We start from the raw sequence: 26047 nt of genomic DNA on the forward strand, positions 1-26047 counted from the left end.
ATAAATAAAACTCTTTGTTCGATTCTCTGTTGTCACTGAGTACTTGGGTCACTAATTCCAGGACATTATTTTGATACTAAATTTTATTGTTTCTAAAATTCCAACTGTTGTTTATCTCGCTTGAATATTTGACTCGATAAAAATCAATTGCGACTTTATTTTTGCAACATTTCAATCATACTTTTTCTATTGAATTTTCACATTCAATAACAACTGACAATTGCAATGCCTCGACGACGCCTGGGAGTCCTAAATATAACATATATGCACAAAAAAATTTTCACTTAGGGATGATGGCAACCTTGACGTGGTTTCTATATTAAGTACCCAATATCTTTCTGGAAAGAATTCTAACTTGAAAGATATCAGAGAAATGAATGGCAACAATAATCGTCCGTTAACGAATGGTTCTCAACAGTATTACTTAATACTTGGTTTAAATTCAAGGAGTACTTCCCGTCCATTTGTAATTTAAATCCGGTTTATAGAAATCAAAACAATATTACCTTAACAACTTATTTTACTTTTATTAGTTCAGATAAATAACTGAATAAACAATACTATATGCACTGAGGTGCACCTTTCGGGAAATGCCAACAGGAATGGCCAGGTATTTTTGTTTAGCCAGAATGCTTTTCATCTAGGGAACTGGATTTTCATACCAAAATATGACTGATTCTTGACCAGTTCGGTATGGCCTTGTCCTTTTCCAGTCTAAGGTATTGTCCTGTGTAGTTCTAGGAGGTCCATATTTCCAGGTTTAACTTTCTTGCTTTTTGAGTAGGGCTTAGTTTATTGCTCATCGCCTGAGGCTCCCCTACTAAGGAAGAGATTAGTTTATTGCTAATCGTTTTAGACGCCCCTGTCAAGGAATGCTGAAAAGGCTACCCAGTCGATTTTGTTTGCCTAAAGTGCTCTTTCTGTAGAGTGCTTCTTTTTAGCTTGCATTCTTGTTTTTTGACTTTGTTTATAATCTTCCTACGGTGAGATGTTGATAAATAATATCCTATGTTACATCCTTGGCCTGGGTTTAAATGCACAGTAGTGACTTTAACTCCAGCACACAGACTTAACGTTAATGTGTGCACTCGACTTAGAGAAGGGTAAGGGACGTTACCACCAATGATGGCTACTCGGCTAGTTCCCTGAATCCAGTCAAGTGTAAACAAACTTAATCATCCATCGAATTTTCCCGAGTCTCTAATCAAACGGTAAGAAGCGAAGCATGCAAAGAGGGGGCAAAAAAATTCAATATGAAATAATGAGGAGGTCGGAGGTTTAGTTTATGTATTCTTTTTTATGAGATTTATTTATCTTTTTCTTATGTATAAAAACAAATAAACAAAGAAAAAATAACCCAGGATTGAGGGTGGCGAAAAAAAAAGTTCATTGATGACAGAGGAGAAAGAGGAAGTGCAGTCGCCATTGATTCCAGTGGAAAGGAGGGGGTTAATTCCGAGATGGGGTCAACAGTTCATTTAATGGTACATCTGCACGGTAAAATCCTGTCGAGCATCTACCGGACTGCAAACAACACAAAAGTCTGTTTGGTGGAGGAAAGATGAGTAATTCACAAACCTGTTTCTCATCAGAGTCCAAATTGAGGATCCTTGCTATTTCCATTTCAGGGTAATATGTTACCGCATATAACATTTCTTTTTTTTTTTTTTTTTTTCTTTTTTTTTTTTTCTTTTCGGAGCCCAATTAAAAAAGAGAAACATTCGTCGCTCTTCATGGCTAACTCAGATTCTACCATATAACATTTTTTTCCTTTTTAAGGTATCATTCGCATGAACCCTGACTGCCTCTCTTTCTTTTTCTTTCCCTCCCTGCTTCTCGGCTGCTGCTGTTCGTGTTTCCTACGACCTTGGCATGGCCTCTGGTCAACTCTAAAAATAACTTGACCCCAGCAATGTTGCTGTTGTTTCCGCTCTGCCATGGACTTACATCAACGATTTGACTTGCAACCACTCTGAGGTCTCAATTTTCTTCCCCCTGACCTTCTCCGGGCCACGGGCCATGACACCTGTAATAATTAATTGTAACTTTAAAATATCTATTTAAAAGAAAAAAAATGGTACAAAGGAAAAAAATCATTTTTATTTTTATTTGAGAAGGATGTTTTAGTTTGCATGAAGCATCCGGTATAGTGTGAAAGGAGTTGTTTGAAGCCTATATCAATGTTGTTTGTAGGAAACACTGGGCACGAGTTAGCATTCAAAAAAATGACAATATAAGAAATTTTCAATAATTTTCAATTATATTATGTTTATTTACAAACATAATATGTTGTACAAGATGATAGGTGTTGATGTCCCTAATTTTCGAGAATAGTATCTCTTTTTCAGGAGGAAAAATAAAAATAAATGCCTGTTCAGCAAGGCTTTCCTGATGGATTTTTTTCATTTTTTAATTTCTCGTCATTTCTGAAATATTTTTATATTTTACACCATTTCTGAAATATTTTTTTTTATTTTATAATACAATTTTTTTATTTCTTTTTCCAGTCCCTTTGATTTAGGATGGGACAGCATCGGAGCAAATGTGGACCTGCAAATAACCTTAACTCTTCAGAGAGTGACGAAGACTTCTCGAGCAGCACAAACAGTAGTACACGAAGACGTTCCAAATCTTCATCTCGTTCTTCAACTGACAAATCAGAAAAAATGTCGTTCTTCAAAAAACAAAGTGAAGAAGCAAAACGAAGGTTTGAGTATCAAATGCACCTGGTAAGTAGATTTTGCATCCCCCCCCCTTTTTTTAATTTTGAAATCTTAGGATTAGTGGTGGGACGATTAATCGGAATCGGAATCGTTAATCGTAAGAATCGTGTATTTTGGGAGGTATCGGAATCGCATCGTTAAAAAATACCTTAATTTTCCGATTCCTTCATTACGATTCTTTAGTCTGATGTTGAAAAAAAGAAAAAAATTTCCTGATATTTCTAACCGCAAGAGAGAAATAAAAAGAAACCAAAGAAATTCATTATTAACAGGGCAATGCTTAGTGCCCCTCCCTTACAAGGTTCATTGATTCAGATCTATTGTAATCAAAACTACAAAAGAGTTAACTTGAAAAGAAGTATGCAGGGTTCTACATTGCGAGTAAAAATAAAAAAAACGCTTATCTTTTTGGCGATTGTTTTTTTTTTACTGACAAATCTTCTAATAGTGAATGAAAATGCTTTTTCAACTTATATTTTCTTAAAATAAAACGAGCAAAGTCAAATTATTTAAACAGTAAACGGTTTAATAGAACAATATACTTTTTTTTTCTTTTTTTAAAAGAAGGCTTTTGAAAGAAATATCTCTAAAATGAAATTGATCACGTTGTATTATTTCGCAAAGTTTTGACAGTAGTCGGTTTCTTTTGAAGTTTCAAAAAAATCGACCCCATACCTATCTCTTCCAAACCTAAAGTTATTAAATAACCCCTTCGTTAATTTAAGGGTAATTAATTCAATTCAGTCAGGTTTTTTTTTTTTTAATTTAATTGAAATAAAATCCATTATTTTTTTTTCTCCAGAAAGATAAAACCCTGAATTTGATTATATTAAAAGCAGAATAATATAATCTTTTTTCTAGAATTTTAAATTGAAAATTAGAAGTGTTTTGCGCAGTTTTTTGCCGAACGAAAAAGAAATTAATATATATATTTTTAAAAGGTTTTGTAATCAATTAATGTTTATGTCTAAATAATATTTACGATTAATTAAATAATTTAATTTTAAAAAGTATTTATAAATAGAATTTTACTAAGGACTTATAGTTTAGCAATATTGAACCGCATCAACCATGTGTGAATTGAACACAGTCAACCAAAAAAAAAAATTCAAAAGAAAATGCGGGTTTGTATTACTGTACACATAGATTCGAAAAAGTTGTCAAAAAACAAATATATAACAAATAAATGTTATCAAAGGCAAGATAAGTTATTTTTCTACCTAACTGGATATATTTTTTGGGTTTTTATTCAATGTAACATGTTTATTCAGCTCGAAAAGCATACAATGTTTACCGATGTATTGGAAAATTCAAAATGGCGCCCGACACTCTCTTTAACACGGTAAGTTCAGGAAAAGATGTTATAAATAATAAACTATACAAAATACTGCTAGAAACTCGCTCAATATATGTTACCGTGATATATTTTGACATATATTCGGTGTTTTTTAATAGTATTTTGTCTAGTTTATTATTTATAACACGTTTTCCCGAACTTACCATGTTAAAGAGAGTGTCGGGCGCCATTTTGAATTTTCCAATACATCGGTAAACACTGCATGTTTTTCGAGCTGAATAAACATGTTAGATTGAATAAAAACAAAATAAATTACCCAGTTTGGTAGAAAAGTAACTTATCTTGCCTTTGATAATATTTGTTTGTTATATATTTGTTTTTTGACAACTTTTTCGAATCTATGTGTACAGTAATACAAACCCGAAAATGCATATTTGCATTTCATTATGTAAACTTTTATACATTGGTTTCAAAAATTAAATTCTATAAGTTTTTTTTGTTAACTACCGGTTGGTACAATTTACCGCCCCATCCCTTTATATTTTTTTCTTTTTGTCTTTTTTAGCGGATTATTTTCAATTAATTATCCAAATAAGTGACTAGCTTTAAAACAAAATTTAATAGTAAATTATTTGTTTACAGATAAACTGAATTTTCTAATATGGCCCAAAGTCCAAAAAAAAGTCTTTTTGAAGATGATGAGTTGAAAGCCATTTGCAAAGTCTGTCAAATTAAAATATCGCGAGGAATAAAACCATCTAACATGACCACAACCAACATGTTAAAACATTTAACTATGAAGCATCCAAATAAATTGGAGGAGCAAAATAAAAAAGAAAAGGAACAAAAATTACCAACTAGTCACTCAGAGCAGTTTTATTAGTGAGGGTCGAAATCGAAGTGTCTTTTTTTTTTTTTTTTTTTTTTTTTTTTTTTTGCCTACGTCACCATCTAGGTGTCACCATTTTTTTTTAACCCTCCTTAACTTCAAAGAGTAAATACAATATATACAACTAAAATAATAATTTTTAAAAATGCTGATTCCATTCATGAAAAATTCTTTTAACTAGAAATTAAAACTTAGGTAAAGATAGCTGACTGACAGCAACAGGAGCACTGGTTAACTACTGAACCACGTGGAAAGGTGTGGGGGGGGGGGAGGAAAAAAAGGAAATTAAATGATGATAATAAATTATGATAACCGTCTTTGAAAGGCACTAAACTCCTAAAATTTACTTCTTTAAAATTTTAGACGGCACTCCCCAGCGATTTTAAAGCACTCTCTCTCTCTCTCTCTCTCTCTCTCTCTCTCTCTCTCTCTCTCAAAAAAAAAAAAAAATTTAATTTTTAAGTTTGGGAAAGATATATTTATTATAACCAACTTCCTGTATGAAGACTGGATCTACTTTATTGGACGTTAATTTGTGAGATAAGTAATTTTTCAATGTTTAATATGTTTTTAAAGTTTCAATTATCAATTAAATTTTTTTCATTGCATTTATTTTTCAATTTATTTAAAAAAAACAGGGTTTTAAATGTATTTTTCAAGGTAACAAGCTTCGAAAGAAGTCTAATAAAAAAAATCACTTAATTTTTAATTTCGACAACCCTGAGAATTTAATTATTAAAAAAATATTGAAATGTGACATTTTTTTATTTAACATTTCTATTAGTTCAATTAATTTTCTTTCAATAATTCATTTCACTCAACAAACTTCACCATTTTTTTTTTTTTTTTAATCTTTTTCTGTAATTTTGGTAATTATGTTTGCTCAATTTTATCTAGTATTTCATTTGTTTTTTATAGTGGTATCATTTTTATATGTGTTCCTTTGATATACCCTATTTCAAAATTAGTTTGGCTAAACTTATTCTTCACGTTAGAAACAATGTGTAAAAGCAATGAAAAAGTAAGAAAAAATAATAGGTGTTAACTACTCCTTGTGAATTATGGAGGTCTGAAGAACTGCCGTCACAAATACAACTATCAATAGCTAAACAAAAAATCGTTTTTGAAATTCCTTTAATTGTAACTTTTCGCTATACCTACCTTTTGGTATAAAACACAAAAACTTTCGATTAATGGTATTTCTCATATATGGTCGTTAACTTTGGAAAGGTTATTTTGTATCTACGGTGCCATGTCACGTGGTATATTGTTTTTTTTTTTTCATCATGCACGTTCATTTATAAATTATTAAATCAAATATTTAACTTTTTTTATATTTAATTAGTATATATTTTCTTTCTCTTCCGCTATATTTTTTTTATTTAATTCATTAAATCTGTTAATTATGAGGACCAAAATAATGAATCATGTGTATTTATTCTCTAATTTTCTTGTTTTTGTTCTGTTATATAAATTCTATTTTATTTGTTTTTTCTCTGAAGGATAAATTCTATTTTCTTTGAGTTTTTTTTCTGTATTCCAATTAAGTAAAATAAATTTTCTCTAAAATAAATTTTGCTAATTTTTCCGTTTAGTTTACTATATAATAATTTTATTTAAACCAAAACACGACGGTGTAGACATAAAATATCTCTTCCAAAGTTAGGGAACATATTTGGGAACTACCGACCATAAGTATAAAACTACCTGGTATATTTCAAAACAATAAATTCCCTAGGAATCGGAATCGGAATCGTACTTGGTATCGGAATCGTTAATCAATATTTTCCTGGAATCGGAATCGTATAAAAATTAGGAATCGTCCCAACACTACTTAGGACTTTATACTCCTAACTTGAGATTACTTTATTTCATGTCTTCTTTTAAATTTTATAAGAACAGCCAAGCTTTATTTTTATTATCATTAGTACAACTACAGCTTTAGTTTTATCATTAGTACAAGTACAGCTTTATTTTTATTATCATTAGTACAAGTACAGTTTTATTTTTATTATCATTAGTACAAATAGTTTTATTTTCATTATCATTAGTACAAATACAGCTTTATTTTTATTATTATTACTACAAGTAGTTTTATTTTTATTATCATTAGTACAAGGACAGTTTTATTTTTATTGTCATTAGTACAAGTACAGTTTTATTTTTATTGTCATTAGTACAAATACAGCTTTATTTCTATTGTCATTGGTACAAGTACAGTTTTATTTTTATCATTAGTACAAGTACAGTTTTATTTTTATCATTAGTACAAGTACAGGTTTATTTTTATTATCATTAGTACAAGTACAGTTTTATTTTATCATCATTAATACAAGTACAGTTTTAGTTTTATTAGTAGTACAAGTACAGTTTTATTTTTATCATTAGTACAAGTACAGTTTTATTTTATCATCATTAATACAAGTACAGTTTTAGTTTTATTAGTAGTACAAGTACAGTTTTATTTTTATTAGTAGTACAAGTACAGTTTTATTTTTATCATTAGTACAAGTACAGTTTTATTTTTATCATTAGTACAAGTACAGTTTTATTTTTATCATTAGTACAAGTACAGTTTTATTTTTATCATTAGTACAAGTACAGTTTTATTTTTATCATTAGTACAAGTACAGTTTTAGTTTTATCATTAGTACAAGTACAGTTTTAGTTTTATCATTAGTACAAGTACAGTTTTAGTTTTATTATCATTAGTACAAGTACAGTTTTATTTTTATCATTAGTACAAGTACAGTTTTATTTTTATCATTAGTACAAGTACAGTTTTATTTTTATCATTAGTACAAGTACAGTTTTATTTTTATCATTAGTACAAGTACAGTTTTATTTTTATTAGTAGTACAAGTACAGTTTTATTTTTATTAGTAGTACAAGTACAGTTTTATTTTTATCATTAGTACAAGTACAGTTTTATTTTTATTGTCATTAGTACAAGTACAGTTTTATTTTTATTGTCATTAGTACAAATACAGCTTTATTTCTATTGTCATTGGTACAAGTACAGTTTTATTTTTATCATTAGTACAAGTACAGTTTTAGTTTTATCATTAGTACAAGTACAGTTTTAGTTTTATCATTAGTACAAGTACAGTTTTAGTTTTATCATTAGTACAAGTACAGTTTTAGTTTTATCATTAGTACAAGTACAGTTTTAGTTTTATCATTAGTACAAGTACAGTTTTACTTTTATCATTAGTACAAGTACAGTTTTAGTTTTATCATTAGTACAAGTACAGTTTTAGTTTTATCATTAGTACAAGTACAGTTTTAGTTTTATCATTAGTACAAGTACTGTTTTAGTTTTATCATTAGTACAAGTACAGTTTTAGTTTTATCATTAGTACAAGTACAGTGTTAGTTTTATCATTAGTACAAGTACAGTTTTAGTTTTATCAGTAGTACAAGTACAGTTTTAGTTTTATCATTAGTACAAGTACAGTTTTAGTTTTATCAGTAGTACAAGTACAGTTTTAGTTTTATCAGTAGTACAAGTACAGTTTTAGTTTTATCAGTAGTACAAGTACAGTTTTAGTTTTATCAGTAGTACAAGTACAGTTTTAGTTTTATTAGTAGTACAAGTACAGTTTTAGTTTTATTAGTAGTACAAGTACAGTTTTATTTTTATTAGTAGTACAAGTACAGTTTTAGTTTTATTAGTAGTACAAGTACAGTTTTATTTTTATCATTAGTACAAGTACAGTTTTATTTTTATCATTAGTACAAGTACAGTTTTAGTTTTATCATTAGTACAAGTACAGTTTTAGTTTTATCATTAGTACAAGTACAGTTTTAGTTTTATCATTAGTACAAGTACAGTTTTAGTTTTATCATTAGTACAAGTACAGTTTTAGTTTTATCATTAGTACAAGTACAGTTTTAGTTTTGTCATTAGTACAAGTACAGTTTTAGTTTTATTGTCATTAGTACAAGTACAGTTTTAGTTTTATTGTCATTAGTACAAGTACAGTTTTAGTTTTATTGTCATTAGTACAAGTACAGTTTTAGTTTTATTGTCATTAGTACAAGTACAGTTTTAGTTTTATTGTCATTAGTACAAGTACAGTTTTAGTTTTATTGTCATTAGTACAAGTACAGTTTTAGTTTTATTGTCATTAGTACAAGTACAGTTTAAGTTTTATTGTCATTAGTACAAGTACAGTTTTAGTTTTATTGTCATTAGTACAAGTACAGTTTTAGTTTTATTGTCATTAGTACAAGTACAGTTTTAGTTTTGTCATTAGTACAAGTACAGTTTTAGTTTTGTCATTAGTACAAGTACAGTTTTAGTTTTGTCATTAGTACAAGTACAGTTTTAGTTTTATTGTCATTAGTACAAGTACAGTTTTAGTTTTATTGTCATTAGTACAAGTACAGTTTTAGTTTTATTGTCATTAGTACAAGTACAGTTTTAGTTTTATTGTCATTAGTACAAGTACAGTTTTAGTTTTATTGTCATTAGTACAAGTACAGTTTTAGTTTTATTGTCATTAGTACAAGTACAGTTTTAGTTTTATTGTCATTAGTACAAGTACAGTTTTAGTTTTATTGTCATTAGTACAAGTACAGTTTTAGTTTTATTGTCATTAGTACAAGTACAGTTTTAGTTTTATTGTCATTAGTACAAGTACAGTTTTAGTTGTCATTAGTACAAGTACAGTTTTAGTTGTCATTAATACAAGTACAGTTTTAGTTGTCATTAATACAAGTACAGATTTAGTGTTATTGTCATTAGTACAAGTACAGTTTTAGTTGTATTGTCATTAGTACAAGTACAGTTTTAGTTGTCATTAGTACAAGTACAGTTTTAGTTGTCATTAGTACAAGTACAGTTTTAGTTTTATCATTAGTACAAGTACAGTTTTATTTTTATCATTAGTACAAGTACAGTTTTAGTTTTATTGTCATTAGTACAAGTACAGTTTTAGTTTTATTGTCATTAGTACAAGTACAGTTTTAGTTTTATTGTCATTAGTACAAGTACAGTTTTAGTTTTATTGTCATTAGTACAAGTACAGTTTTAGTTTTATTGTCATTAGTACAAGTACAGTTTTAGTTTTGTCATTAGTACAAGTACAGTTTTAGTTTTGTCATTAGTACAAGTACAGTTTTAGTTTTGTCATTAGTACAAGTACAGTTTTAGTTTTGTCATTAGTACAAGTACAGTTTTAGTTTTATTGTCATTAGTACAAGTACAGTTTTAGTTTTATTGTCATTAGTACAAGTACAGTTTTAGTTTTATTGTCATTAGTACAAGTACAGTTTTAGTTTTATTGTCATTAGTACAAGTACAGTTTTATTTTTATCATTAGTACAAGTACAGTTTTATTTTTATCATTAGTACAAGTACAGTTTTATTTTTATCATTAGTACAAGTACAGTTTTATTTTTATTATCATTAGTACAAGTACAGTTTTAGTTGTCATTAATACAAGTACAGTTTTAGTTGTCATTAATACAAGTACAGTTTTAGTTGTATTGTCATTAGTACAAGTACAGTTTTAGTTGTCATTAGTACAAGTACAGTTTTAGTTGTATTGTCATTAGTACAAGTACAGTTTTAGTTGTCATTAGTACAAGTACAGTTTTAGTTGTCATTAGTACAAGTACAGATTTAGTGTTATTGTCATTAGTACAAGTACAGTTTTATTTTTATCATTAGTACAAGTACAGTTTTAGTTTTATTATCATTAGTACAAGTACAGTTTTAGTTGTCATTAATACAAGTACAGTTTTAGTTGTCATTAATACAAGTACAGTTTTAGTTGTCATTAATACAAGTACAGATTTAGTGTTATTGTCATTAGTACAAGTACAGTTTTAGTTGTCATTAGTACAAGTACAGTTTTAGTTGTCATTAATACAAGTACAGTTTTAGTTGTCATTAATACAAGTACAGTTTTAGTTGTCATTAATACAAGTACAGTTTTAGTTGTCATTAATACAAGTACAGATTTAGTGTTATTGTCATTAGTACAAGTACAGTTTTAGTTGTATTGTCATTAGTACAAGTACAGTTTTAGTTGTCATTAGTACAAGTACAGTTTTAGTTGTCATTAGTACAAGTACAGTTTTAGTTTTATCATTAGTACAAGTACAGTTTTATTTTTATCATTAGTACAAGTACAGTTTTAGTTTTATTGTCATTAGTACAAGTACAGTTTTAGTTTTATTGTCATTAGTACAAGTACAGTTTTAGTTTTATTGTCATTAGTACAAGTACAGTTTTAGTTTTATTGTCATTAGTACAAGTACAGTTTTAGTTTTATTGTCATTAGTACAAGTACAGTTTTAGTTTTATTGTCATTAGTACAAGTACAGTTTTAGTTTTATTGTCATTAGTACAAGTACAGTTTTAGTTTTGTCATTAGTACAAGTACAGTTTTAGTTTTGTCATTAGTACAAGTACAGTTTTAGTTTTGTCATTAGTACAAGTACAGTTTTAGTTTTATTGTCATTAGTACAAGTACAGTTTTAGTTTTATTGTCATTAGTACAAGTACAGTTTTAGTTTTATTGTCATTAGTACAAGTACAGTTTTAGTTTTATTGTCATTAGTACAAGTACAGTTTTATTTTTATCATTAGTACAAGTACAGTTTTATTTTTATCATTAGTACAAGTACAGTTTTATTTTTATTATCATTAGTACAAGTACAGTTTTAGTTGTCATTAATACAAGTACAGTTTTAGTTGTCATTAATACAAGTACAGTTTTAGTTGTCATTAATACAAGTACAGTTTTAGTTGTCATTAATACAAGTACAGATTTAGTGTTATTGTCATTAGTACAAGTACAGTTTTAGTTGTCATTAGTACAAGTACAGTTTTAGTTGTCATTAGTACAAGTACAGATTTAGTGTTATTGTCATTAGTACAAGTACAGTTTTATTTTTATCATTAGTACAAGTACAGTTTTAGTTTTAGTTGTCATTAGTACAAGTACAGTTTTAGTTGTCATTAATACAAGTACAGTTTTAGTGTTATTGTCATTAGTACAAGTACAGTTTTAGTTGTATTGTCATTAGTACAAGTACAGTTTTAGTTGTCATTAGTACAAGTACAGTTTTAGTTGTCATTAGTACAAGTACAGTTTTAGTTTTATTGTCATTAGTACAAGTACAGTTTTATTTTTATTGTCATTAGTACAAGTACAGTTTTAGTTGTCATTAGTACAAGTACAGTTTTAGTTGTCATTAGTACAAGTACAGTTTTAGTTTTATTGTCATTAGTACAAGTACAGTTTTATTTTTATTGTCATTAGTACAAGTACAGTTTTAGTTGTCATTAGTACAAGTACAGTTTTATTTTGATTGTCATTAGTACAAGTACAGCTTTATTTTTATTGTCATTAGTACAAGTACAGCTTTATTTTTATTGTCATTAGTACAAATACAGTAAAACTGTTATTTTCATTGCAGGTGCGTCACTGAACTCTTTTTCAATTAATCATAATTTATTTATTTGAGCAGAGAAGTTTCCTGACCCCTAAAACTCACGGCTCCTAATAGGTCAAGACTTCTTTAAATGTCTCAGCTAATGAATCCCTTATTTTTGCAAGAACTCTAAAAGTATTCACGAACATTCTATGTTTTCCTATTGCTGTAAACCTTCCATTTTTAACCTATATAAATGATCTCTTTTATGAATATATTCCTTCTTAACTCATTCTTTTGTTTACTGTATGACACTCTTTCATTTTTCTCATTTAAATATAAAACCTGAAAATATTCCTCTGAATTCGGCTCATCCTAAAAATACTTCTCCCATGACAAAAAACCCTAACTTAAAATCTCCAAAAACCTTCATCCTCATAGAGGCGTGAACTGAAACCAACTACGAGGAGCATTCCAAAAGTAATACCTCTTATAATTGTATTCCACCTGACTAACCTGACAAGCAGCAAAATCTCACCCCTTCACTGTAGAAGTCTCTAGATGCCGGAAAGAGTTCTATTCTAATAGTTTCTTCCCTCAAATTGCTAGACTTTGGAATTCACTCCCGATTCGCTGCTGCCCTGCAGAAGTTCAAGTGTACCAGGTGGAACAATAATATTGTTGCCCTAGAAAAGACAGCATGATTCCATTTCCGTTTGAAGACCAGTTTTCTTTTTTTTTTGTAGCAGACCATCGACTATATACAAGTCCCAAGAGTGCTAGGAGCCTTCTATTATGTCTGAAAGTGGCACAATGTTCAACGAGCAAGATCGGAGATGCACTGCTGTACAACTCCTGTTCTCTACTACCGATCCAAGTTATGACAACAGGACCATTGCCAGCACCCTTAAAATGCATCGCTGGATTGCCTTGGATAACAAGAATGTGCTCAGTGATGAAAATAAAGTGTCCGACCACAGTTATGGTCTTTGGCGTCGGGGCCACATCATTCCACCTCACATTTTCAAAGTCAGCTAGAAAGTCAACACCAAAATGTACCTGAATGTGCTGGAGAGTGTGGTAATCCCCTGGAGCAGACCCTGGGTATGGTAGCAGGACTTGGTGCCTGCCTACAAGTTCAAAGAGACCCAGGTTTGGTTTCAGAAGGAGTGTTACGACTTTGTACCTTTCTCTCACTGGGCTCCTATCCTTTCCTGACCCTGAACCCGTTGGACTACTTCATTTGGTCATAAGTAAAGAACATCACCAACATAACCTCCTACAACACCAAAGCAAGCCTGATCACTGCCATTTGCTGAGTATTTGCCAAGCTCCCGCTGAGCTTCTGCCGGCACTTGTGGAAAATGTATGCTTCCAGTTCTGGAGTTATATTGAGGTGGTGATTGAGGCTGAAGGCAGCTACATTAGATATCAGCTCTACTACATAATCAAGTTACCTGAATTGATTTTCAATAAAATTTTTAGAATAAAGCTGTAGTGTTTTCTTTAGGATGACACTTTTCTCATTCCACCCTGTAATGTGAACAGACATCTTGCTGCTCAATTCCCTACATAGTATGCCTGTAGATTTGGTCCCAAATAGTAGGCCCCTAACATTCAAGTGGCACTGTCTTGTTTAGGATGAAAAAAAAAAAAAAATTTTTTTTTTTTTTTTTCAAGTAAATTTGTTTTAAATACAGACTATTTTAGGAATTACAAAAAAAAAAGCAAACAATTTGAAATTACAATAAAAATGTATCGTCTGCTCTTGCTTCCCTACTCCTTTCTCATGTGTGTGTTTTCTTTTTACATTACAGATATGCATACACAAGTCAACATATATACATAAAAAAAATGATACATAATAAAAATAAGTTGCATTAAAAACCTGTTTTATAAAAAGGTTAAAAAGAAAAACATTTTTATTTTGAGTTTTTCTATTTACAATTTTCTTTTTCATCAAACATGTCTTTTTATTTTCTCTCTCTCTCTCTCTCAACACCTTTCTGCCATCATATCCCCCTCTCTTTCTTTCTTTCACTCTGTCATCATTCTTACTCCCTCTAACCTTGCTTTGGTGGGGAGGCAAGTAAATTAGCACATTGTGTCAAAAAACAAACAAAAAAAAAAACACATACTAAACTAGAATACCTGTCCTAGGACAGATAAAATGAATTTTCCAAACAGAACAGTTCTGCACCATTTTGACATAGATTAAAATCATATAAAATAATGATACTAAATCCAAAAGTGTTAGTAAAAGAAATCAAATGTGAAGAATAAATATTAGACATCAATTAATAAATATTAGACATCATTAATTTTCAGTTTTGTTGGAGTATTTTAATAAAATTTTAGAGGGCATAATATCGGCATTAGAATGTCTCGCATGAAAATTCAAATATTTCAGATTTGTATTTGATTCGATCCATCATTATTAGACACTAATTAAGCAAAATTCTCAGAATTTCATTTTCTTAAGACTCCTTAAGCTCAAGCCTTAAATTTTATACGTTTTTCATGATCCAAATATTATGGATTTTGATCAAAATTTGAATAAGGATTTTAGACATCAGATTTTAGTATCATTATATTTTGAATATCATGCTAAACTGTTTTGTTTAGGGGAATTGATTTTTATTCTTCTATAACTCTACAACTATATGCTTGTAACCATGGGGCATATGTAACTTCAGCTGCCAATATTTATTTTATTAGGTGCTTATTTAGTATCAGACTTGAGTGAAAATCGCAGTTCTTAATAAATTAACAAAAAACTTTATGTTAATTTCCTTCAAGATTTTATTTGGAGAGAATTTACTTAGGAGAAACGAGGCTAATGTTATCTTAGCTAGTTATTTACTTTTAAACTTTGTAACTAACAAAAAAAACGGACAAACATTGAAGTAACATTCTTCTTAGATTATTCTACATTATTGGTCATGTCTCATTCGTATGGCTTCCCGGAGAGAAATGATCTTAAAGCAATTTTTTTTTATTTTACGTTACACTGGCCAAGGGAAATAAAATTATTTTCTTTGGTCGGTGTAATGTAAAATATTCCCTGTAAAAATTCTTTTTTTTTATCTATGAGAAAGAAAGACTATTTTTAAGATCAGATTTTTTCGATTTTTGATACTTATCAGATGAATTTCTGTACAAAACATATCTAAGAACACTGCCAGACATATAAATTATCTAAGTGTGAAGTTTGCAAAAGATAAGCTCAGCCGTTTCGGAACCTATGAAGAAGGAACTCGCACACACAGTGACTTTTATATAATAGTGCATGTATATATATATATATATATATATATATATATATATATATATATATATCTCCGTCATTAGATTCTATTCTTGTTTTTCACTATTTGTACAATAAACATTATTGTATTGTCCCAATCATTGGTCAAATAATTATTTCACCTCAGATTATTATTTTGCTTCGAAATTCATGCTATACATCGCTTGTTTCTTTATTTTCTATATCCGATAAACTCAACCGGATTGATTATCTATAATTTTCATTCCACAAAATAAGTGCAACAAATATTTCATGTTAATAATGACACATTTTTTTAATTTTCCTATTTCGTTTGCATATTTTTAATTTCCTATTTTATTTGCATAATTTTTTTTAATTCCGTTTGCATATTCTTGTTGTTTTTTTCTTAATTTCCAATTTCATTTGCATATTGTTTTTTTTTAATTTCCTATTTCATTTGCATATTGTTTTTTTTTAATTTCCTATTTAATTTGCATATTTTTTAATTTCCTATTTAATTTGCATATTTTTTATTTTTGTTTGTATATTCTTGTTTTTTAATTTCCTATTTTATTTGCATATTCTTTTTTTTTTTTTAATTTCCTACTTCATTTGCATATTCTTGTTTTTCTTTTTTAGGCTGAAGATAATCCAGAACCAATTTTTGATATTTCTAGCAGTGAATGCAGTGAGGTAAGTTAATCTTGAACACATTCACCACTAAAATTAAACTTCCCTTCTTTCACCACCAATACTCAGATCCTTGTTCTCTCCCCCCCCCCCTCCAGTTATAAGAAATGTCTCACTGCTCCAATTTTTTAGGACTGACTTTCATTCCAAATAGTAAATGAACGATTTATATATTTAGTTTGTTTCTAAAGTTGTTAAAAAAAAATGATTGGCTCATTCTATCACCCAAGAAAATATGACTCCCGGATGCAATCATCTATCTATATAAACGTCAGATATGTCCTTAACTGGAATAATGTTGGCACATCTGGGGAGGTGTTGCATAGAGCATTCTTTTCTGCCTTTTCCCAAAACCTTGTGTCACCCTGATCTGTACTTACTTTGTATTTGGACATAGTGCACTAACTCATTTAATCAGTATTCAACATAAGACAACTTGTAATGTAACGCATTGATTATTAAGGATTTTTTTTTAAAGTCACAACAAATTTATAAAACTAGTTATAAGTCAATAATTACACAAAAAAATATTAAAAAATAAAATTTATTTTTTTTGTATTTTCAGATCCCTTCCAATGTGTATTCCCTTTGTAAAGTCCTGAATAAAGAAGTAAGTATTACTTATGATTGATATTATTTTACTCACTAGGAGTTCTCACACAAGTCATTATTAGCGATTACTCATTGCATATGTTTCTGTTGTGAGGATAAGCCTATTTTGGAATCTTGGATTCTCTGATGGAAGAGAAAAGAAAAATTGCATACTGCCATAGTTAGGGTTTCAGTATGTGCATTAGGATTTGGCGCAGGGAAGGGGGTTTATTTAGTTCATGGTGATGTTTTAATGTCTCTTTCAAGTTCTAAGAGTCCAAGCTAGGAAGTCCGAGTGAATCATTATGATAAATGGTATCTTGCATAATTAGAAACCAACCACTACAAAAGTTTAAGTAAATAAGCTTTGCTGTCCATCACAAAGAAGTAAAATAGTGTAGAAAATGAGACAATGCTCTAATTAATAGTAACACACACGAAAAAGAAAGAGTCAGGACCCATCAGATGAGAAGTTGAGTTGGTAAAGAGGTAAAAAAAAAGAAATGGACCTCAGTTGTTACGGCATAAGGGTGGATGGATTAAAACAGCTGATATTGACTGTAGGAGGTTGTACCCTACACCCAAAAGAAATATTCCAGGGAGATCGGATGGAGAGTCTGGTCTAAAAATAATTAGGAAGTCAGTTGGAAAAGGGCTGACCAAAAAAGTTTTGTTTTTATGATGGTGTCTGTTTTTTTTTTTTTTTTTGTTTTTTTGCTAGCAAAGTGGGTTGTAAGGATTAAAAGAATTGTTCGGGTATAAATGAAGAATAGAAAAAAATGTACTGGCATTTGAAAATATGTACTTTCTTTTTTTTTTTTTTTTTTTTTAAATGAAAAGGAAAAGAAGTTTTGCATATGGAAGGGGAAAGATGTAATTGAAGAAACAAAGGAAATAAGGTTTGAAAATATATTTATTAACGGAAAAGGCTAGAACCGAACGTAGTAATCAGAAATTGAAAAGAATACATATTGCAATCTTAGGAATGTGATTTGATCATCTCATCCAGCTGGAAGAATAAATATCATGTTATTTGTACGTCTTCGTTCATCATTTCAACCGAAAAGGTAATGCGTTTTGTGATTCGTCTTGTAAATGAACAGTACACTCTCAGATCTATATCCCTTTTACTACAAACGATGAACTCAACAAGTAATTGTCATCGTTGTCGCCATATACGCCATTACATAAATGTCTCATTGTCTGTTATATGAATCATCCTAAAACTCTTTACGTCTGTAGTTATGTATCATATCTCTTTGCGGTAAAAAAAGATCAACAAATTAAATGTTTGCAGCCATTTAATTTTTCCATATAAAGGATTTGGTCCTCTATAAGGAAGGCCTTCCGGAGCCCCTCAGTCTCGCTTATGAAACCCCAGGGTTCCATGAAGCCCACTTCGGGAAACCCTGGTTTAGAAGGTCAATGGTGTCACACACACGCCCAGAATACAACTGATATCTACAGAATGCATTAAAGTTTGTGTTTCCTTTTATTTAGAGTGTTGGTCGTATCACAGACACACCCACAGTATAACTGATCTTTAGAATTTGTCAGATTCTTTGGTTTCTCTTGAGTTTATTTTTTATAAACCAGTGCTTACCCTTAGCATGTGAGAGATGACAACCTGGCCAGAACGAGAAACTAAGAAAATGAATGAGTATAGAACGATGACAAACAGCGTTAGATTGGCAGTTGTTATTGAGAGCTCGTGGTTACACAACAGTACTCTCCGTTGCATTCTAGTGACAGTCTGGATGGTGCTTTTCTTTCTTGCTCTTTCCATCCTCCAAGACTCTTCACTATCACTTTCTGTGGCACCAAAGTTGATGTTGCTCATTTTTTTTGGGGGGGGGGGCATTTGTTCCTAGCCGAAAGGTCAATATATAAACAACAGCTTGGTGTATAAATAAATGTTGTGTTAAATATATCATTTTATTTCCAGGTATGACCTTAAGAGGCCCCATTGATGTTATTGTTCTTTTTTTTTCCCCTTTGCAAAAGTCAATCATGTTTTGTAAAGTGCATATGTAATAACTGGGGCTGTGACAACAGAATATTCTTTTCATTCTTTCGACTCTCAAGTATATATCCGACACAATAAGACACAGTCAGTCAACCGAGAACCACATCAGTCTATATAAAAACATAAGATATTAACAGGTACACACTCAAGAGTCAAAACAATAAAAAAGAATACGCTGTTGTCACAGCCCTAGTAATGACTATTACCCTACAAAATGAAACTCTGTGTCTAAAACTAGAAAGATATCCAATAGTGAAGTTCCATTTGGGGGTTGTGGAGAATGTGGTGTCCTGACTAAAAATGCACTAAACACTGACATCATTGTTTTTTTTTCTTTCTCCCTTTGCAAAACTCAATCATGTTCTGCAAAGTGTAAAAGAACAACCAAACCAAACACTACGGATAAATATTTAAAAATATAAAGAACTTTAAGCGTAAAATCTTTTTGCAAAATTTCTGGATTTGGCATTAAATAATCTGAAAATGGATTTATGCACTGTAAACAACCAAATCAAAAACACCATGAATAAATATTTCAAAGTATGAACAACTTGAAGCATGAAATTGTTTACTAAAATAGCTGAAACCATAAAGGGTTGATATGCCGTAAAACAAAACATCATTTTATCAGAGAGGCGGTAGCACTCTCTATATAGGGATGGCCCGTACACGCCTATATACGCCTACAAAACAAAACTATCCAAATCTCAACTAAAATCAACTTATAAGTTTCAAAAAGCACATATTCTTACAGAGAAGTGTCTTACGAATCCAGCGAGTGTCAGAACGTCGGTTAAAATGTCAAAAGAGAGCAAAAAAAAAAGGGTACAAAAATGGCCAATTGTTCTTCTTTCTTCTTCTTTCTTTTGAGACGATGTATCTCGGTGTACGAACGGTCTCTGACAACAGTTCAAGCATCAATCGACTGCTCTTTACACGGAGAAGTGCAGTGACCCATCGCTTTTTAGCTAACTCCATAATTAAATAAGATTACGTGTAATAACAAGTTTTAAACACTATATACCCAATGTAGACAGACCACTTCGAACACGGAACTTCTCTCAAAAGGGACAGCTCCAAATAATACACCGGATGCTCACAGACGTTCCAGTTTGCCAGTGGCCTATATTTCTTGGACGCTGAATATTTGAGGTGAACGTTAAGGTTTTTTCTTTAAACAGTAACCCACCAGCGTTAATGAAACCACGAAATCTTTATCTCAGTTGATCAAAATTGTTATAAGAGTAACCTATCAGCAAGTACGACGTCAAAAAACAATGTTATAAAAACAAATAATTCTTCAGATTTTGGACTGTAAAATATGTACAAAATGTCAATGCTGTGACCAGGATTCAAATCTAAGTTAGCACGGCCACAACGTGGGGTCCTAACCTCTAGACGATCACGGCTAACACTGACGTCTGTCGCTCTTGGCAGAAAGACACATGACTACTGTCAAACTATTGAAAAATAAGGAGGAAACTTGAAATTCTCACGCATGCGCAAAAATACACTATAGCAACCATTGTTAAATGCAGCTGAATCTCTTCGCTCGCTAAGAAAAGTAGATCAGACCAGTTCTTCTAAGAACTCACCAAACGCCAAAGGAAATAAGTTAAATTAACCGCAAAAGAAACTGCAAGAAAGTCAAGAAAAATTTAATAGTGAAGGTATGAACATTTTAGAACTTTATAATACTCTAACTATTTTATCAGAGAGGCGGTAGCACTCTCTATGTAATATAGAACCGATGGAGGACCAAGAGGCAACTCCTAAGGCCCAAAACCCAAAGACCTAAAACCCAGCAGGAAGCGACCTGCTACTAATGGAGGCGGCAATGAGCCGCCTCCTAAAAAAGACAATACTATCATGAATGTAAGTTTAAAAATAAGACTGTAAGTAAAAATACTAATTAACAAGAATAAAAAAGCATTGGAAATGCAAAACGATATAGGGATGGTATGCCAAAAAGTATACAAACAAGATAGCTATGAATGGCTAGGCACATGGAAATAGAATTGCATCCAAAGTATAGCCCTATAGCTTTTTACAACCGTAATGATGGCACGGAATGAAGATCGGAGAAAAGCTATAGGGCTATACTTTGGATGTAATTCTATTTCCATGTGCCTAGCCATTCATAGCTATCTTGTTTGTATACTTTTTGGCATACCATCCCTATATCCTTTTGCATTTCCAATGCTTTTTTATTCTTGTAATTAAATGTTTTGAGTGTGCATGCAATAGTTTATAAGTATCATTCTACTGATAATAATAATTCTTTAAGATATCCGGACAACTTTATTTTCTTATCATTTTTGTTTCTTTTTTTTTTTCTCCAGATTCTTTTGGTTCACACTAACTGGCTTCATTCGCTAAAGGCTACAGATTGTCAAACTAGTGATTTAGCAACTATCAGAGTAAGTGACGCTTTTAATACTTTAACAACTACTAGAGTGGATCAAATAGGTTTGAGGCACCCCAAAATTAGCAACAACCAAAATGGCACACCATTTTTTTTGACTTCTGGTTTTATTGTTTATGATAAATTAAAGATTTTTATAGCAAAAAATTCTAATATTTAAAAATATATATTTTTCAGATAGTCCCATACTTTTTGAAATATTTTAAATAAAAGCATTTTTGTGATGCATAAAAATTATCAATGGTAAATTAATAATTTTTTAAAAACATTTTTTTAAATTTTAATTTGTGATTAAATTAAAATTTAATTTAAATCAAATTAAATAATGAAAATGAATAGTTTGGACTTGATTTTTGCTGCTTATTTAGCATTACCCTTGATTAAAAAAAGACAAAGATACATAAAAATCTTTAATGTATTTACTCATTTACTCATCACGTAACGAAAATGTCATATTCCAAAAATCATGTAACTGTAAATCAAGTATTTTTTTTTTATTATTATTTTTTTTAATTTTTTTTTTTTAAGAAAATCAAATTTTATGAGATAGTGAGGAGGAGGCTTGGAGAGCCATGATGATTTAAGTTTTGTCAGAATTCAAGGGTGACAATTCAATTCGACTACAGAGATTTTATTTGTATTCAAAATAATTAAAACTTTTTAATTGCTAAAAATCTTTAAATTTAATTTTATTAATTACAAAAAATATATTTGATCAATTTATGTGATTTTTGGAATATGACATCTTTGTTCCATCATGCATACAGCATAAAGATTTTTCGTTTTTTGATAAAGTGTAATTCCAAGTAAACATTTATTTTTCTTTTTCAAAAATGGGTATATAATGTGGTGTTTAAATGAAATTATGAATATTTTTATTAGTAAAATGCTTTTTTTTATGTTTCTACATTTTTTGGAGATGAGGATTGATTATTCGTATTTGATTTATTCGGACTATTGTTCTCATCTTGAATGTTATTTTCACAACGTTTTGACTGATGTAACCTCTAACCTTCTTCGAACTCTAGAATCTTTCCAACTTAGGAATCTGCGTGGAATTTCAAACAGAACTCTGTATTTGATCCACAAATATAGTAGCTTTCTTTCCGTCAACCATAATTGAGTAGAAGTTCTAAGTAATGCACACTTATATTCTGATCATCGCCTGCACTGAGGATTGAACCTTCAACCACCAGAAGAGTGTCACTTACAAGGACCCATGGCATAATGGATAAACTACTTGGTAAAATTCAGTTATAAGTGGCACTCTTCTGGAGGTTAAAGGTTCGATCCTCAGTGCAGGCGATACATGCAATACAATTGTGAGTAGTATAGGATGTCTACCAAATCATGGCGGCAGAATAAGAACATTCTACTCTCATAGATTAAATCAAGGATTCCATTCGAAATTCTGTGCAGATTCCTGAGTTTTACAGAAAGATTTTAGAGTTTGACAAGATAAAGATGATCATAGGTTACATAGATTGAAACATGAAAATAACACAAGATGAGAACAGTAGTCCAAATAATACAAACTATCGTTCCTCATCTCAAAAATTCAGAAGCATAAATTATCATTTCTGATGACCTAAAGAAAAAAAAAAGCCTTATTGCTGATTTTTTTTATTTAAAAAGGAAGATTTCTTACCAAAATCATTTCAAATGGTGAGGATTGTCTGACTTGCTTTCCAATGTATGTCTTTTTAATAATTTCTTAAATTTATTCCAATAGAATAATTATGAACGGAACTAGTAGAAATTGAAAATAAAAACAACAAAAAATTTGTGGAGGTTGAAGTTCAATTCTCAGTGCAGGCAATATGCAGAACACAATTGGAAATTATTTAGGATGTTTACCTGGTCGTGGCTGACGGAACGAGAACATTCTATCTCCGTGGATTAAATAAAAGGTTCTGTTAGAAATACATATCACTGATTATTTTATTTTATTGAAATGATTACCAAAATCATTTCAGATGTTGAGGATTGTCGTACTTGCTACTTATGGATTAAATAAAATTGATATAACCTCCGATCTTCTTCAGGGCATCTTATGCACTCAGGAATTTTTATGTGAAACTGGTAGTGATGGGACAATTCTAACATTTTTTCCAATTCCATACAAACTTCCTGATTCCAATACAATTACCAATTCCGATTCTTTATAAATCTCTAAATATTAACTATAAAGTTGTTTTTTTTTTTTTCATGATTACTGTAAAAACACATTAAATGTGCATATATTTTCTCAAACATAAAATTACATGTGTGTGTGTGGGGGGGGGATAAGCTATCAATTTTAGTTTTACTGATAGTTGAAAATCAATAAATATTCATTATTTCATTATTACTACCAGCAGTTGAAGATTTTTTAACAAAATTGAATAATAATAAATAAAATAAATTTTTTTAATCGTTTTTGCCATCGGAAAATAGGCACAATTTTTTCTGATTCCAATATACCCCAGAAGTTCTGATTCTGATTTCGATTAATTATTCCAACACTAAAAACTAGAGATTCTAAATCTTCAAACTCATCTGAAAAAATTCCAAAATCCATCTTACTATACAGTAGTTCTTTTTGATTTTTATAATTTTCAAGTTATAAATAAAACAAAGTAAAACCTATTTCCTTTTTATGGATGACCAGGGTGAACAAAACTCTCCACAATAATGCTGCACCTCTTTTGATCAAAATGAAATATACTTATCCAAATACTCAGGATAATATAATTTCAGAATCTAAATATTAATTTACTTGTCCGTACGTACAGTGTCATAAAAAAATCATCATCACAAACATTAATTAATGAGAAACAAATTACCTCCCTTTATAGTCACTTTTTATCAGTTAAAAATCATCAAAACCATTTCATCTCCAATTAAAAAACATGGCTATTGGTTTACGATTTCAAATTGACTATTTTATAATTTAAAGTCATGTTGAGAAGAAATTGTAGGCTTATTTTTGATTATAGTTTCTTTCTAAAATTAAAAAAAATTTGCAAGTGAATTGACATCTGTTCCTTTATAATTTGTATAAAAAATTATTCAGAAAAAGTGTTGTGTGTTAAATTTTTATTAAAAAAAATCTAAATTTTTAAAAATCAATTCTTTTTAGCTTTAAAAGGTTAAAGAATTTGCTTAAAAATTGTTTTAAATTCATCGTTATTTGTTTTATTTTTTTATTCATTTTATCTGTTTTAAAAATTTCCAACTACTGTGGAATTTCCATGAGTTCTGCTAGCATACATGATTATTGGAGTCTGTCTCAAAAACCCTAGGAGGCGTCTGTAAACAAACAGTAACTACAACTTGGGTCATCTAATTTATAAATTTTCCAAAACCTACTATTAATTTTTCATGTTTCCATTTTATCATTACTTTCAAGGCAAGTACTCGTTTGAGTTCTAATCTATGGTTCTCCCTGACCAAACTTTCACAAAAAAAACACTCGACTAGTTACAACCATTATCAACAATTTTCCCCCTTCTCTATCTGTGCCTAAATCTAAACACAAATTTTATGGAAAAGCTTTATTCCTTGACCTGTGGAACACTGTTCCACTGGACTGTTTCCTGGCTGACTACAATATCATAGCCTTTAAGTCCAATGTTAACAAGTTCTTGTTGAACCATCCTCATAAATAATCAAATTCTACCCAATTTACACCATTAACGATTACTATGCTACCACCTTACATTCATTAAACCTTATCCTCGAGTGGTCTTCAGGCCTTGATAAGTGGTGACTTTTTTTACATAGACATCACTTATCAAGGCCAAGAGGCCACTGGAGGATAAGGGTTAAAGACTGTACAGTAGTCAATTGGACAATATAGTAATTGTTAGTAATGGAAATTCGGTAAATTTGTTAACTTAAGTGGAACAGCTCATCAAGAACTTGTTTACGTAGGACTTGAAGACAACCATATTGTAGTCAGCTGGAAAGCAGGCAAACGGAAGAGAGTTCCACAGGCATGCAGTTCGAGGAAAGAAGCTTTGTTCATGGAATCTACGTTTAGGTTTAGGCATAGATAAAGAGTGGGAGGAATTATTGATAGTGTTTTCAGCTAGCCGAGTGTTTCTTGTGAAAGTTTGGCGAGTGGGGGGGGGGCATAGATTGGAGCTCAAATGAGCACTTGCCATGAAAATAATGATAAAGCAGACTTGCAGCATCTCTTCTGTGAGAAAGAGGTTGTGGCTCCCTTGTTTAAAAAAATAAATAAATAAACAAAAAAAAAACGGCTACTACAACTGAGATGTAGATTAGGGAACTCGTCATCTAGTCCAATCTCCTCTCCTCTTACTCTTTTCCTTTCTCTCCAGTGATCTGTTGGGTCAAGATGAACCCACAAGTCACGTGTCGTTTAATTTATAAATTTACCAAAAGCTACCAGTCGTCTTTCATGATGTTTCCATTTTCAAGTAATAATATGTACTTCTATTTTTATTTGTCTTTCTATTCAGAATGCCCCATTTTGGTGAGCAGGATTTTCCCCACATTAAAAACCGACATTGTTTCTAACTTTGCTCCCTCGTTGGGAAGCAAGTAAATAGGAATAATATATACTTTTTTTAAAAACTCTTCTCCGTCTTTTTTTCTACTCATTTATCTCCTTTTACTTTTACTACTTATCACTGGCCTAAAGGATTTCTGTTTCTCTCATCCAATGCCTTTTATGATGTCATTCAATGTATGATTAAACATTGAAAAAGAAAGAATAAATTTTATAAGCATACTAGATCC

General features: G+C 30.3%; 1 protein-coding gene across 6 annotated transcripts in view; it reads left to right on the plus strand.

Annotated features, from left to right (window-relative positions):
* Positions 1-26047, plus strand: part of LOC145291923 (E3 ubiquitin-protein ligase LRSAM1-like) — a 106800-nt gene that overhangs the window by 70064 nt on the left and 10689 nt on the right. For all 6 annotated transcript variants that reach the window (XM_080137778.1, XM_080137774.1, XM_080137777.1 and 3 more), the window contains 4 exons: positions 2508-2729; positions 16206-16259; positions 16822-16866; positions 21216-21293. In XM_080137778.1, the coding sequence (XP_079993904.1) occupies positions 2523-2729; positions 16206-16259; positions 16822-16866; positions 21216-21293 (384 nt within the window). In that variant the 5' untranslated portion in view covers positions 2508-2522. The remainder of the gene's footprint in view (positions 1-2507; positions 2730-16205; positions 16260-16821; positions 16867-21215; positions 21294-26047) is intronic.

This window comes from Euprymna scolopes, chromosome 13, assembly GCF_053919585.1.
Source record: "Euprymna scolopes isolate OS-2025 chromosome 13, ASM5391958v1, whole genome shotgun sequence".
Classification (NCBI taxonomy): Eukaryota; Metazoa; Mollusca; class Cephalopoda; order Sepiida; family Sepiolidae; genus Euprymna; species Euprymna scolopes.